Source organism: Entelurus aequoreus, linkage group LG09 (assembly GCF_033978785.1).
Source record: "Entelurus aequoreus isolate RoL-2023_Sb linkage group LG09, RoL_Eaeq_v1.1, whole genome shotgun sequence".
NCBI lineage: Eukaryota > Metazoa > Chordata > Actinopteri > Syngnathiformes > Syngnathidae > Entelurus > Entelurus aequoreus.
The window spans coordinates 46,604,759-46,621,503 of NC_084739.1; the positions used below are offsets into that span (position 1 = coordinate 46,604,759).

The 16,745-nt window shown below is 38.8% G+C and overlaps 1 protein-coding gene across 9 annotated transcripts in view; it reads right to left on the bottom strand.

The window, feature by feature from the left end:
• Positions 1-16,745, bottom strand: part of LOC133657483 (regulating synaptic membrane exocytosis protein 1-like) — a 142,115-nt gene that overhangs the window by 54,929 nt on the left and 70,441 nt on the right. For 7 of the 9 annotated variants that reach the window (XM_062058856.1, XM_062058849.1, XM_062058855.1 and 4 more), the window contains exons 7-12: positions 13,631-13,677; positions 8,196-8,311; positions 7,986-8,116; positions 7,634-7,805; positions 3,904-4,057; positions 3,581-3,634 (exon numbers count right to left, since the gene is read on the bottom strand). In XM_062058856.1, coding sequence (XP_061914840.1) covers positions 3,581-3,634; positions 3,904-4,057; positions 7,634-7,805; positions 7,986-8,116; positions 8,196-8,311; positions 13,631-13,677 — 674 coding nt within the window. The remainder of the gene's footprint in view (positions 1-3,580; positions 3,635-3,903; positions 4,058-7,633; positions 7,806-7,985; positions 8,117-8,195; positions 8,312-13,630; positions 13,678-16,745) is intronic. The other 2 variants (XM_062058851.1, XM_062058857.1) reach the window with 2 other exon arrangements.

Below are 16,745 nucleotides of genomic sequence, written 5' to 3' on the forward strand. Positions count from 1 at the left end.
TGAACATACAGAAAGTGAAAAATAACTTTGGCTCTCCCTTTACAGAAATTAAGTCCACCTTCCATTTTTCTCTGATCATCCACTAGCTTTAGCTCATACGTATCAAAAGGTGTTTGATGATGGGTTTGGTGAAGGTTATAAGCAAGTTGCATCAAACTAATGTAACCAAGCTTTTACAGTAAGACATTTCCCAAACTCTAGTCTACTGGTCGCTAGAAAGTTAAAATAATCCATCCATCCATTTTCTACTGCTTGTCTCTTTCGGAGTCGCGGGGGTTGCTGGAGTCTATCTCAGCTGCATTCGGGCGGAAGGCGGGGTAAACCCTGGACAAGTCACCACCTCAAAATAATATTCCAAATTATCCATAGAGAAACATTTGCTTGATTGTTTCAAGATTAAAGTTCTACATGGCATGATTCACTTTCACTTAATACTATTAAATACAAAACAAAAACATATTTTTTTATAAATAATTACATGCACCTGGGTATAGGTTGATTGGCAACACTAAATTGGCCCTAGTGTGTAAATGTGAGTGTGAATATTGTATATGTGTGTTGGCCCTTCGATGAGGTGGGGACTTGTCCAGGGTGTGGATGGATGGATGATTGGATACATTTCCTGGCCTAAAATAAGTGTACTGTATATTAATTGTGTCAAGCTATTAAACCCTCAAAAAACATGCCGTATGTATGGAACTATGCTATCAAAAACTTGGCACTGCTGAAACAACTAAAACAAGCATTGGCTAAGGAAGCATTGAGAATTCCATGTTCATCACTGTGCCCTGTATTTTTTCAAATATATTAAATACATGAAGTGAAGTGAATTATATAGCACTTTTCTCTAGTGACTCAAAGCGCTTTACATAGTGAATCCCAATATCTAAGTTACATTTAAACCAGTGTGGGTGGCACTGGGAGCAGGTGGGTAAAGTGTCTTGCCCAAGGACACAACGGCAGTGACTAGGATGGCGGAAGTGGGAATCCAACCTGGAACCCTCAAGTTGCTGGGACAGCCACTCTACCAACCGAGCTATGCCGCCCCCACATATTTCTTTGTTGTTGCAGCAGAACATTTTGCAAAGATAAAAATAGAGATAAAGACAGTGATCGGCTTTGAAGGGATATGTTCATCCTTGCTGGGCTTTGTTTTGATCCCAAGGTCTTTGGCTTCAATTCTAACGGTGCAGTACCTCAAAGCTCTCACTTGAGTACTTTCACCATTTTTCACTTCCCCTTCATACCTACCCAGGCACACCAGATGGTTTGGTTTGCAAATAATTGTTTCATGAACCCATCTGGGAAAGAGTTGATCGGAGCTGTTTGGAAAACGACAATAACTTTCAGAAAAAAGTTGGAAGGACAATGTTGGTTCTGCTTTGTCGTGTTTGACAGGCATAATAGATAAATAAGTATGCATGTAAATATGCCAAAATTTAAGAAAGTATACTGCAATATTCTTGCTTAGCCAGTTAGAGATAGCGCAAATAAAATACACTTTGTTTTATCACAAAAAGTCCCAAGTGTTGTTGTTTTTTTCTTCTTTTAATGAACAAATATGACACACGGCTGGTTTGGTAATATTTACAGTATACTGATCCTTTGGTAGATTTTGTTTAGCTTGTTTTTACTTAGATTCTGCTTCCGGGTGGCTGTTGGTCAGCTTCATAAGGTTAAATTAACCTTATTCCTTCCATGAATATAACACATGTGTGTTGGTTCAGGTCTTGTGGTAAGTTTTTTAGTCACATTTTGACTGTTAGGTCCAGAAGTACAGTACAATAATTGGACATTATATTTGCTTAATAAACAGTGGATTTTGAATAAGATAGATTACTTGATACTATTTGGACAATTGACATCATTCTATTTCTTGGATGAAAATAATTTGCAATCAGTGACCAAAGTCCGGGAACCATTGATATCACCATAGTCAAGACTTTCCTCTCAGGGGAAGCTTTATTTCAGTTGTTCCTTATTTGATCTAAAATTTTATTTATAATAACTAAAATCCTGCTCTATCGTGTACACATATTTTCAAGAACGAGAGGTTGTCATTACTATTTTTTAATGTAACCATTAAATTTTACATTTTCGTTTCTTTACTGTAGAAAGCTTCCCTATACTTTTTAAAGTCAAATACATCCAATAATCTTTTTAATGACAAAGTCATTTTAAGCCAAGACAGCTACTCACGATGAGTCAAAAATAAGCAGCAAGTTAAAGTGGCTACAGTGAGGGTCCAGCGAAGCATCTCTATTAAGCAAACTCAGCATGTGGGGATGTTCTTAGTCTCCAGAGAGTCACTGACTGAAAATTACCCCCATCTGAGTGTTAAAAGGTTCAATTTCCAATAGTGTAACTAGTCCAAATACTATTGGTCCGCTTAAAATATAAGTATTCTGCATAAAATGTCTGTAATTACAATTGTAATTATTAGGGGTGTCCCAATCCGACATTGACATCAGTCCGCTATCAGTAAAAAACAAACATCGGATTGGTTTGCATCTAAAATATTTCCTATAAGCTCCAATACACGCAATCCTTTACTTGTGCAAAGTTTGACAGCCAGTTAAAAACTAAATATCATGCGATGAGGTGGCGACTTGTCCAGGGTGTACCCCGCCTTCCGCCCGAATGCAGCTGAGATAGGCTCCAAAGCCCCACACGACCCCGAAAGCGACAAGCGGTAGGCAATGGATGGATGGATTGCAGTGGAGTCATTTACAAAAAGGTAAACATGGCAGGCTAAAGGCTACTAGGAGCTAGCAGCTACACAACAGCTAAGCACACAATAGCACAAAAGGTAGAAATACATAATAAGTGTCCTTCATGCAACAATATTGGCGTCTAAAACACATTTGTCAAAAGAAACAAATATCAAATAATTATGGTTGCATCTTACTAACAAAGTCTCCAAGGCAGAAGCGCATTAGGAAGTATCCAGTAACCAACGTGTCCGGATCATTTAAATTACTGCCTTGTAATCTTAACCTCATGAATTATTGTGGCCACTTGGTGTCATTAAAAAACAAGTACCACTCCACTTCGACTTAAAGACAGCATACATCCATTCCAGACGGTTTATAAGTCGGGTTAGTGTTTTTCTTAGCTACCAGTGTTATTTTTTGAGTAATTTCACCTGATCAACCCTTTTGTAACGTGACACGCTACAAAAATATTAAAGTATGTATGATTTGTGCTGATATTATATCGGATCAATACTGGTATCAGCCAATACCCAAGGCTGCAAAATCAGTACACTATAGTAAAAAGATTGTAACGGGACACCCCGAGTAATTACCAGATGGTAAGTGACACATTTTTGAGAAACATCTTAAATGAAACCTAAAATCATGACTTGGCTGTTGTATTTAAAATCCATTGCAGTGGTGTATAAAAGCACTTATTTTTTACTATCCAAATATTTATGGACATCTATTAATTATGAATTGATAAGATCAATTAAAAAGTAAATAGGAAACAATATCAACAGTACAATAAAAACATATTTAAAGTACACCATAAATTCAACAGAAGTCTGAAACATGGCATAGAGGAAAGGGTCCCCACCCACCTTTAGACACTACTGCTGTACCCTCATATTCAGGCTCTGTTACACGCTGAGAACCTATATAGTAACACACACACGCACACACAAATGCACACACACGCACACACACAGTCCCACACAGGCATGCACACATTCCAGTAAAAATCAAAAGTATAAAGGAAGGGAAGTGAAAGCAGACGTTAACATTGACGTATACAAAATATAAAGCTAATGACTCGACAGACTCTTTCCCAGTACACAAACTCACACATTGAACATTTGACAGAGCCTAAAATAACCACTCGTAATTTGGCACGTGCGGCACACACAGACACTCTGATACTTACGCTGCAGCTTCCTGCAAGGATTGTCTGTGTGTATGTGTCGACGAGACAGGTACGGTGAGGGTCGTGGAAGGGGTATGGATGAGACATCGTGGGTTTGGAGTGGATACCAGTGTGGCTTGTCGTCCAGCAAGGCTGTCTCCAGCTCAATAAGGATCTGTCAAGTAAACGTTCTCACTGTAAAATACTAATTTCAAAAATCAATCAAGCTTATTAGTTAATCAGTTGGTACATGTCATCGTGTGGTTAGTTCAGGGGATCCGGCCTTCATCCTTATTAGCGCTACTTTGACAAAAATAATTAGTTATTTGTGTGATTTTTATATGATAGGCAACAATTGAATTGTACTTTATCGACAAAGCATCGGGGGGATTCCTTATTTGATGCCCGAACCACCTCATCTGGCTCCCCTCTTGATGTGGAGGAGCAGCTGCTTTACTTTGAGCTCCTCCCGAATGACAGCAATTCTCACCCTATCTCTAAGTTTAATGTAAAATGTTATTTAAAAAAAACCCAATGTAAATCCATCCATTTTGTACCGCTTGTCCCTTTCGGGGGAGCCTATCTCAGCTGCATTCGGGCGGAAGGCAGGGCACACCCTGGACAAGTCGCCACCTCATTGCAGGGCCAACACAGATAGACAGACAACATTCACACTCACATTCACACACTAGGGCCAATTTAGTGTTGCCAATCAACCTATCCCCAGGTGCATGGCTTTGGGGGTGGGAGGAAGCCGGAGTACCCGGAGGGAACCCACGCAGTCACAGGGAGAACATGCAAACTCCACACAGAAAGATCTCGAGCCCGGATTGAACTCAGGACGTTCGTATTGTGAAGCACATGCACAAACCCCTGTACCGCCGTGCTGCCCAAATAAAGTAAATATATTTCTTAAATAAAACTATATGCTGCTTAACCTCTGGTTGGTTGTTACTAACTCGCATGCTGTTTAAGGTCACACAATCCACCATCATGGGCAATAGAAGAAACGCGGCAGGAAGCAGTGTGCTTTGTTCAACTTTTCCAGCCATATTATTTCCTTTTCCAAATCAAATTTGTATTTCTGCAGCCTTTCTGCAGCTTTTTCAATTCGAGAAAGCTTAGGTTGTTGCTTATATTCGTAGCATCCGTCTGTCCCTGTTAGCCATACTGAGCCAAATGTTCTGTTGAAATGGTCACGTGTGAGGTGGCTGTCAGCTCATTGGTCCCGGAGCAGGTAAGGGCTGCTGCTTTACCGTAAAATGCAATAATTTCATTGACAGTTCAAATACTGTTTTGATTTGCACGGTAGTACGGGACAAAGTGTGTCCCTTTACACATTGATAATGGACACGTACTTTTGTTGCTAAATACGGCACCGTTAAGTTTTTCAAGGGACGGTTGGCAAACCTGGCTAGCATAGTTTGTTGTCCTCTATTTGCTGTTTATGCAGCATTCATGCTAGCAGCGCCACACTCATGTTCATGTTTTGCTTTAAGATGCTATTTTAAACTTGATTTGCAGCCATACTAAAAAAGTTTGTTGCTGCAATAATAACTAATTACCTCAGTTTTATGTAAAGTTCCATCAGAGTTTGTTTTGAAGGGCACAGAGAAAACCACACTAACTATCATATCATATCTGTGCAATGCGTCCCACCTTCTGGCGGTCGAAACAAACACTGTGATTTATATTCAATCGGCAGTTTTTTATTTATTTATTAATCACATGCGGTAATATTTAAAGTGCTGGTTTGGAGATAAGAGCTGTCTCTCGGCTAATTGTTGTGCTTCATGTTGCAAGCAAAAATTTTAGTTACAAGCATCCCCGTCATTAGTCGGAATAGCAAATGTCACAGTGAACCTCATAAGATCCGTTTAAAACATCTGGTCTTACTTGCTATCAATAGCTTAAAGCAAGAGAAATCTTTTTTTTCCAACCATGGGAAGGAAGAAAGTGAATGTGAAGGACAGTGGGGAAAAGAAGAAGCGGATACCCATTGAATTAAATAAATAAATCAATCAATCAAAAACATGACTGAGTGTGTCGCCAAATGGACGAAGCAATTCCAGCGTATCACTGCTTGTCTGTGTTATACTGAAGCAGAATGAGTCTTTAACGCCAGCCAAGAATGTCAAAATAATAGGTAAACTGCGGACATTTTTCAATGAAAATATAGAAAAGCTGCTGATGGTGTGTTTGACGAAGAAGCAGCTGGAAAGAGGTACCGTAGAAGTCCACTCTTCAAGCTAAATGCTGTACATTATTATTACAGTACCTGAAGTGGCAAGATATAGAAGCTATTGGATATAGAGAACATACAAACCCTTTATTTATTAACTCAAAAATATGGACATTTATTAGCAAATGAAAGTATGTACAAAGCAAACTATAACATGCTACCCAAGAATGTACAACAATTATTTTCAACAAAAGAGAAAAAATATAACCTGATGGAAAATTGTAACTTTAAAACATTTGCATGCATGTACAACACTTAATACTTTTAGCATGTCAGTATGTGGAGTTAAATTATGGAAGTGAAAAAATGTACTAATATGATCCAGTTTAGGAACATGTTCAAACTACTAGTGTTTGCAAAGTACAAGGAAGAAGTACAATGGTAAATATTCTGAACTTGACGAAAAAAAGATCATCTCATCATCAATGACTTACCTATTAAAAATAAAATAAAATTGGATTTTGACTGCATTGATTTGAAATGTGTACATACAGAGTACAGGGAGTGAACATATGTGTTAATTAATCAAAAGTGGAAAAAGGTAGGATTAAATAAGTGTTGCTTCTTCTTACTCTTTTTTAGACATGTTTTATATGTATATATGTTTAAATAAACCAACTAACCAACATTACTTCATACAACTACTGTAGTTGTTAGTACATTATATTGTATTGTTTTTAAAGAATATTTCTTAAAAGGCATGTTACATGCTAAAATTGTGTTTTGGGGTTCCAAGCACCAATAGAATAAATACATTGATTTCAATTGGGTGACGTTGATTTGAGGTACAAGTGTTTTGAGTCAAATGCTTCGTCACAGAACCAATTAAGCTTGTAAGTAAGTAAGAGGTATGACTGTACATGGGTAAAACACACAGAAAAGGGAAATATGTGTTCTTGTCGCACATAAGAAATGTGGATGACACTGATCCAACAAAAGTGCAATTCCCTTTCAACAGTGCTTCCAATTTGGGAGAGCAGATTGCAGATCTTAAGTATGATGCTGGCTACCCAGCTTGAGGAAAAATAATAAAACAATATTTTTTAAATCTGCTTAAATGACTTTAGTTATGTTTAAAAGCAAAATGAATACAGTTTTAGTGTGAGTGAGTAAACAGTCTGCAGAGTGAGCAGAAAAGTACACAAAATATGGTACAATAATCTGTGTTTCAGATAGTAAAGAAGGCCACGACTGTAATAACGTTCTCTGAGAGAAGACTCACTGTGCCACATCTTGAAACCCCTTACCACAAAAATGCATGTCAAAAAAACCTTTAGAAATGTAAACTACACTGCAGTATAAAAGGTAATAATGTCCCTCAAAAAGCCATGCTACTTGTGAATGCAGTATACATTTTGCACGACAACGTTTTGTAAATGTAAAATTATACTGTGAGCAACTCAAGCAAACAGAATAAATGCTAGAGTTTTTTGCTTATAGTATGTCAACTTTAAATCTTAACAAACAAAAAACAGAAAGTGTGTATGTTTATACAGTATGTGTACTTACTTCTCCTATAAATATGCTGTCCTCTTCTGGTGACCTGGGCTGGTCCCACACAGTCAGCTCCAGCATATGATTGCGGAAATCCCTACGATGGATGTGAGTGTAGACGAATGTTTGGTTCCACTTGGGCTCGCAGGTCTTCTTCACCGCTTTTGTCCTGCGCTTGCTCTTGTCACTATTTTAAGCACAGACAGACACAGACATGTAAATATAGAGATGTTTTGTACACAGCCACTTCCCAGTTTCATTCCAAGGACAGGAGCAAACCCCTGGAGCAAAAATGTCAATATCACATATAAAAAATGCTGCAGGTAGTTTGATACCTGCCCCTCTAAAGTGCAACAAACAGCTGTACCTGCGGTCAGGAAGGAAGTACATTTTAACGTAGGGGCTTCTGGGACGTCCATCCGGCCGAAGAGAGAGTTCTAGCGCCTGTAGCACGTTGACTATTAGCTGGTGACCTACTTTGTCGTACCACAGCTTCACCTGCAGGAGAAACACAAACACATCTGATGCAAAGCCTTCGACTTAATAAATAGAAAACAGCAGAAGAACAGACACTCACAGAAAGTTTTCCTGGCATTAGCCGTGGAGCGTCTAGAACCATTCCAGGACTGGTGGGGGATAAAAGATTGAGGGATGGTCTCTCCATCTTCTGGGACTCAAATGAACTTGAACCTGCTATAAATTGAAAATAAAAAGAATTGTGAAATCTCAAGAGTGTCAAATGTAAAAAAGATGATCATATGAAGTACACAAGTTTTTAATTGCCTTTTTTTCCAAAGTATTTGATCTAAAAAAAATGTTTTCAGTGCCATACTGAGTAAAATGGCTCAGTTTTGGAATTACTTGACAATGGGGACTGGGTTTGAGGTTTGGACAAAGCTTTTGTTTTCTGGACATCTGCATAGAGTCGTAGACGATCGACACTCACAAAAAAGAAAGGGCAAAAATATGTATAATTATGACATAAAATGCAATTCATACTTTAAAACGTTAAAACGCATGTTAACCATCCCATTCCTAACCCATAGGGTTCAATATGATGTTGGTCCACCTTTTGCAGCTATTACAGCTTCAACTGTGGGGCGGCATGGCGTAGTGGGTAGAGCAACCGTGCTAGAAACCTGAGGGTTGCAGGTTCGCTCCCCGCCTCTTACCATCCAAAACAAAAAAATCGCTGCCGTTGTGTCCTTGGGCGGGACACTTCACCCTTGCCACTCACACCGGTGATTTGAATGATGAATGATAGGTGGTGGTCGGAGGGGCCGTTGGCGCAAATTGCAGCCACGCTTCCGTCAGTCTACCCCAGGGCAGCTGTGGCTATGAAAGTAGCTTACCACCACCAGGTGTGAATGAATGATGGGTTCTACATGTAAAGCGACTTTGGGTACTTAGAAAAGCGCTATATAAATCCCAGTTATTATTATTATTAACTCTTCTGGGAAGGCTGTCCACAAGGTTGCGGAGTGTGTTTATAGGAATTTTTGACCATTCTTCCAAAAGCACATTGGTGAAGTCACAAACTGACTGGCTCTCAGTCTCCGTTCTAACTCATCCCAAAAGTGTTCTATCGGGTTCAGGTCAGGACTCTGTGCAGGCCAGTCAAGTTCATCTACACCAGACTCTGTCATCCATGTCTTTATGGACCTTGCTTTGTGCACTGGTGCACAGTCATGTTGGAAGGGGCCCATTCCAAACACAAGGTTGGGATCATGGAATTGTCCAAAATGCTTCGGTATCCTGGAGCCTTCAAAGTTCCTTTCACTGGAACTAAGGGGCAAAGCTCAACTCCTGAAAAACAACCCCACACCATAATTCCTCTTGCACCAAATTTCACACTCAGCACAATGCAGTCCGAAATGTACCGTTCTCCTGGCACTCCAAACCCAGACTCGTCCATCAGATTGCCAGATGGAAAAGCGTGATTCATCAGTCCAGAGAACGCGTCTCCACTGCTCTAGAGTCCAGTGGCGACATGCTTTACACCACTGCATCCAACGCTTTGCATTGGACTTGGTGATATATGGCTTAGAAGCAGCTGCTCGGCCAATGAAACCTATTCCATGAAGCTCTCTGCGTACTGTACGTGGGCTAATTAGAAGGTCACATGAAGTTTGGAGCTCTGTAACAACTGACTGTGCAGAATGTCGGCGACCTCTTTGCACTATGTGCTTCAGCAGCCGCTGACCCCTCTCTGTCAGTTCAGGTGGCCTACCACTTCGTGGCTGAGATGCTGTAGTTCCCAAACTCTTCCATTTTTATTATAATAAAGCCGACAGCTGACTTTGGAATATTTAGGAGTGAGGAAATTTCACGACTGGATTTGTTGCACCGGTGGCATCCTATGACAGTTCCACGCTGGAAATCACTGACTCCTGAGAGCGGCCCATTCTTTCACAAATGTTTGTAGAAACAGTCTCCATGCCTAAGTGCTTGATTTTATACACCTGTGGTGATTAGGATACTTTTGGCAATATAGTATATATATATATATATATATATATATATATATATATATATATATATATATATATATATATATATATATATATATATATATATATATATATATATATATATATATATATATATATATATATATGTTTTACGAAAAAAATAACCTTTAAACTAGACTATTGATTCTTAAACTGTGGTATGAGGGCTCCATGTAGTGGTACACCTAAGTGTTACTGATCAGTTTGTGTAATGTTACAGTGGCCAAAAATATTAAACATACTTGTTATGTTACAGTGGCCAAAAATATTAAACATACTGGTTAAATAAAACCTTTGCCTTGTTTTTAAATTAATACTTAGGCCTACCATGCTACTGTGTCTGTACTGTTTCAATGTTGGTCATTATGGTGCTACTTTGAGAGTCAAGTGTTTTCTGAGGTGGTTCTTGGTGAAAAAAGTTTGAAAACCACTGATACGAGACTGAAAGTGACATGATTGATTAAAAAAACACTTACTGTTAAACACAAATGTGTTTGTATTCACTTCAGAAAGACAAGAGAAGCTGCGGAGTTGACTTTAAACATTGTGTACACAGCATCTTGTCTTTGTGCAGTTTTATACGTAGCTTGTCTGCTTGAAAATGGAAAGAAGCTTGTAAAAAATGTTCGGGTGTGTCCTGGGTTATTTGTGTCAGAGCCCTATTAAATACACACTGTTTGTCAATGCTCTTTTGTAAAGGTTGGTATAAAAGCTCATTAGGGCAGATAACCATTTAGGGTCAGGTCCAGAATTATCTTGAAATAAAAAATAATGAACTACCGGTATACAGTACGTATAGGAAAATGAAGGCCCTGCACAGGATCGCACAATCAAGAATTCAACTAAAACTTAGGGGAAGATGTGGTTTGAGGGTCTTACAAAAACTGTCATTGTTTGTCATGTCACGTGAGTCATATTGCAAAAGTTAGCTCAGAGAGCATCTAAAGTATCGTGTGTGTTGTGTAACACGTGTTCACATACGCTTGAGAATTTAAAAAATAGTAAAGCTCAAAATTACTGTTGAAGTCCATTATCTGGATTAGTTTCAGAGCGCATACAGTACGTATATTGCAGGGGTGTAGCAAATACATGTATTTGAAATGGGTATTGAACCGAACACAGCTGTACCAAACTGAAAGCTCTGTGCAGATTTCCAAATTTGTACACACATAAAATGTTTTATTTAATGTTTTTTTTAGAAGTGTAGCAGTACCTCCCAGCAGATTGCAATTGCATTTTCACGCCTAATTTTAAAAATCATTTAACACAAAAGCTAAGAAGTTTTATGTTTTGCATTTTGTTTCCTTACTGTACCAGAAATTAATCGAAACGTGGCCTTAATACCGAGCAGGGCGATTTCTCCGTCTCTATACGCAGATCACACGTATGGCCTCACGATTCGTGGGGGGCCTCGTTTAGCATAAATCGCTAGAAAAAAAATTCATACAAACATATTCCTAGCACCTTCCAAATTTCTCTGAATATTTTCATCGTGCACCGAGTTGCACAGTGTTAGTGCTGGGCTGCAAAACAGAAAGTATAGATTTGAATCCCGGCCGGAGATGTGCCAAGAACGTGTGCAACTTTGCTTTAATTGTGTTAAATACGTACTTAGCACAAATATACATACCGTATTTACTTGATTTGCCGCCGGGTATATAGTATGCGCCTGCCTAGAATTAGTGCCGGGTCAAACTCGTTTCGCAAAATAATTAGCGCATGGTTAGTATTACCGCCGGCTCAGGATTAACGCCGGGTCAAACTCGTTTCGCGAAATATTATTTTTATTAGCGCATGTCCAGAATTTCCGCCGGGTCAAACTCGTCACGTCACGAGTGACACTTCATCTGTCATAATTTTCAAAATGGAGGAGGCTGATTTCAATAATTTGAAATCACATAAAGGGAAGAAGATTAAGAGCTATTCAGTAGGTTTTAAGGTCCAAGCTATTGAATATGCTAAAAAGAACAGTAAGCAGCTATGTTTTATTAATATACCGTAGCTGCGTGTGTGAAATATGAGTCATTAAATGACTCCCGCCTCCTGGTGGTAGAGGGCGCTAGTGATCCTTCTTGCGACTAATCGGCTGCAGAAGAAGTGACAACAAGCATTATTTTTTTCCTCTCGCTTGCACTTTTAACATGGAGGATTACATATCTAAAATAAAACAGTTTTCTAAATTGGACTTTCAATCGAAGCAGGAGGTAATAATTAAAGGAATATCTCCATCGAGACAGAGAGACTTTTAAAACTGAAGAAAGATAAGGAAGACTTCTATAAATAAGTTATCGAGGCTTTTGGTCAGAAGGAGCAGCGCATGGACTTCATTTATAAGTAAAGGTAAGACCATAATAACGTTTTTTTTTATTAAATGTGCTTTTCATGATGGTATCCTTACATCACACTCAAATTTATAAGCGCAGGCCTAAATTTACCGCATGCCTTTGGTAAGTGCCGGAGTGAGAAGCGGGTTTTAAAATAATTAGCGCATGCTTGCCTTTACCGCATGCCTTTGATAAGCGCCGGAGTGAGAAGAGGTTTTAAATTAATTACCGCCCCAGCGCCAATTCAAGGAAATACGGTAATTTTAAATAAAAAAGCATGAAAACATTTTGTAATGGGTCGCGTGCCTGAAAATAAAACATTTTTAGGCCCCCGATATACTGAGGTATGTACCAAACCATGGGGATGCCGTAGTGTTACACTCCTAGTAGACAGCAAAGTAAAATTCCGAATTTGTGTTTATTTGAAAACATCTGGTCTCATCTGGTTGAACAGGATGGGGCATACGGTCTAAGCAGGGGATGTTTAGATGGGGGAACAGTGGCCCAATTTGGCCCGCCGGGTTGTTTCGATAACACATATGCACACTTATTTATTTCAAGCCTACACACTACTGATGGCATGTCCACGAGGGTGACTAGTTGTCATCTAGCCATGTTATTTGTTTTGTTTTTGTTTTGTTATTGTTAATAATGCTGTGTGTGTGAGTGTGTGTGTATTTTCTTCTCTTTTTTATATTTTTTTTGAAAAGCACTTTTTGTTTGCCACTTGCCTGTGTATGAAAAGTGCTATATAAATAAAGTTTCCTTGACTCACTGATTGATTAATTAAAGAAATATTTCGATTATTTGGCCCGCAGCACATTTTCACTTTGGCCCTAGGAGGCTAAAAGTTTGGGCACCCATGGTTGAAGCGGTAACTGTCTTAATGTGGGAGCTACTGGGCTTGCAAAATAGGCTTCAGGCTGCTGCTGTCCTTCATTTATCCTCCATGAGGGGAAATAACAATTGTCTTTCATATGGCGTGTCATCTGCTCTTAGTCTTGGCATTATAGAATGTCTTTTATCGCTTACTTAGTCACTAAGTCACAATTGTTATTGATTTTACACTTGCGCAGAAGTAAAAAAATACAATTCATTTTGATAATGGGTAAACATGCACACATAAATCGTAATGTCTGTGTGTGTACGTTTAATCATACAACAAAAGAGACACCTACTAGATTCTAATGGAGGGTGGGACGTGTCTGGGATCCTTGGTATATCACTGAAACAGAAAACGCAAACATACAGCAATCATTTGCATGTTTGCATTTGGCTAATTTAAAGGCTGTGAAGTTAGTCCTTTTGTGGATGCGCAGGCATACATGCTTAATTTAAACATAAAGGAGAATTCAAACGTGTTATTTTGGACATTCGAGCAAAACTTTCCCATGGTATAGAGAATTTGCAAAGCAAATGGAGAATGTGAGCATTTGTTATCAGAAACCATCAGCTTGAGCAGTAGTGGGGTCAATGCAAGAAGCACCAGAATTTATTCCACCAGCTTCAGGAAACCAAACAAAGCATTGCGAAGATAGGATCAATGCATGTATTTATGTCCTTAAATGTGAGCGTCTTTAATTTGATGATGGTCTGAGGGCAAAAGTTGCCTGATGAAGTCAAGAATTATTTGCTGCATGGACTTCCTTGTGGTAAAAATGTAAATATAGAAAAATCAATTCAGCAAACATTAGCGAAATAAACTCGTGCTTCATCAAACTCAGCAGTCAAAATTCCAAACATCAGGTTTAAGTGTTTTGCATTTTGCATCCTGCCACCTTCAAATGATGTCAATTATATTGGAGATGACAAATAGAGACATTTTTTTACAACCAAAAATCTAATGTGCATACTACATGCACAGTAAATGAAAAGAGGCTTGCCCTTTTTAGGATGCAAAATGGTACCCGCAAAATAAAGCTATTGTTCCATAAGCATGAGGGGATTAAGAAGTCCTGATGAAATGGTAAGATTACTTACTGACATTTTCTACACACCCTTTGCGAGTGTTTGGAAAGAGATTACAACATTCAACTTTGGTTTCATAACAAAGCAAATATGATTCAATCTTAAAACTGCACATATCAACATATCAACAATTAATACATATGTCATGTAAAATATGCTGTGTGTCAATGGGCTTTGAAAATGTGAAAGAAAGTGAAAATGTATTATTTCGAATTAATTAACCCTTACCCTGGTCTGAGAATGCATTCCCAACATACACAACTGATTTACATGACATAACATTTTCCAGGATCATTTTCGTCATCACATTTTTATAAAATCCTGGAATAATCTAAAGTATATTTGCTCTGTGTGCACAGTTATTTTTGTTTTAGTAATATGACAGTGGAAAGTCGGCAGGTTCAATATGTATGTCTACAAATCAAAATGTAAAAAAACATTTTAATATTAATATACACTATTTTAGTACAAATAAACAGGTAGCCCTTGGTTTATGATATTCAGTGTTATGTTTTGTGGTTACAAACACGCTCCATTTAATTATAAAAAATAAACTAGCTTGAAAAAAACATTGCTTATCAGTTAATCACTACATTAGGTCTTCCAAGGAGGAGTGCACCAAAGAAAAGGAAAGTCATCAACAGGGAAGTAAAAATAAACATAATACAAAAACGAGAAGTGCCCACCAATGTTAGCAGCTGTCTTTTTCTCAACCGCTCAACTGCTATGACCATTATTAAAGGCCTACTGAAACCCACTACTACCGACCATGCAGTCTGATAGTTTATATATCAATGATGAAATCTTAACATTGCAACACATGCCAATACGGCCGGGTTAACTTATAAAGTGCAATTTAAAATTTCCCGGGAAATATCCAGCTGAAAACGTCTCGGTATAATGACGTATGCGTGGGACGTCACGACGGCAACGGAAGTATACGGACCCAATGTGTCACCATACAAACTGCTCTGTTTTCATCGAACAATTCCACAGTATTCTGGACATCTGTGTTGGTGAATCTTTTGCAATTTGTTTAATGGACAATGGAGACTGCAAATAAGAAAGTTGTAGGTGCGATCGGTGTATTAGCGGTGGACTACAGCAACACCAACACCAGGAGGTTGTGTTGTGTTTGAACTGGATAGCAGACGCGCTACCGTGAGTACAACTTTGGCTTCCAAACATTTGATCGCTTGCCCGTACGTGCGTATCGCTATGTGCGTGTCACGTACGTAACTTTGGGGAAATATATGTTTCTTGCCGACTCTGATGGCGTCGTCCAAAGCTACAACGCCCGCCACCGCCGCCGTTCCGTAGCTAAATTAGCTTCAATTGTTAAGCTTCGCCAAGCTGGAAATTATTAACTGTGTATTTACATGTTTATGGTTTAATAGTATTGTTGATCTTCTGTCTATCCTTCCAGTCAGGGTTTTTTAAATTTTGTTTCTATCTGCATTTGAGCCTGATGCTATCACGTTAGCTCCGTAGCTAAAGAGCTTCAACGATGTATTGTCGTGGAGATAAAAGTCACTGTGAATGTCCATTTCGCGTTCTCGACTCTCATTTTCAAGAGGATATAGTATCCGAGGTGGTTTAAAATACAAATCCGTGATCCACAATAGAAAATGGAGAGAGTGTGGAATCCAATGAACCCTTGTACCTAAGTTACGGTCAGAGCGAAAAAAGATACACCCTGCACTGCCTCTCTAGTCCTTCACTCTAACGTTCCTCATCCACGAATCTTTCATCCTCGCTCAAATTAATGGGGTAATCGTCGCTTTCTCGGTCCGAATCTCTCTCGCTCCATTGTAAACAATGGGAAAACGTGAGGAATCCTTCCTCCTGTGACGTCACGCTACTTCCGGTATAGGCAAGGCTTTTTTTTATCAGCGACCAAAAGTTGCAAACTTTATCGTCGTTGTTCTATACTAAATCCTTTCAGCAAAAATATGGCAATATCGCGAAATGATCAAGTATGACACATAGAATGGATCTGCTATTCCCGTTTAAATAAAAACATTTCATTTCAGTAGGCCTTTAAGGATAAAGATGAATAAACCCCAATGAATACTAACGGGGTCTGCACGCTGTTAAAAGAAGAAAAAAATAAAAACATCTTCTCTCCTTCCAGGCTAGCCTTGTACAATACTTTAAGAAGGTAGAAAAAGGCCTGCAGGTGATCATGTACCTTCTACCTCATCACCTTCTGCAGACCACACCCTACTAAGCAACGCTCCTTCCGGTGTGGAAGACAACCACAGGGATAAAAGTAAGAAGCTGTTTTCTTTTTACTATTGCAGTTAACCCATTTTACTACTGAAT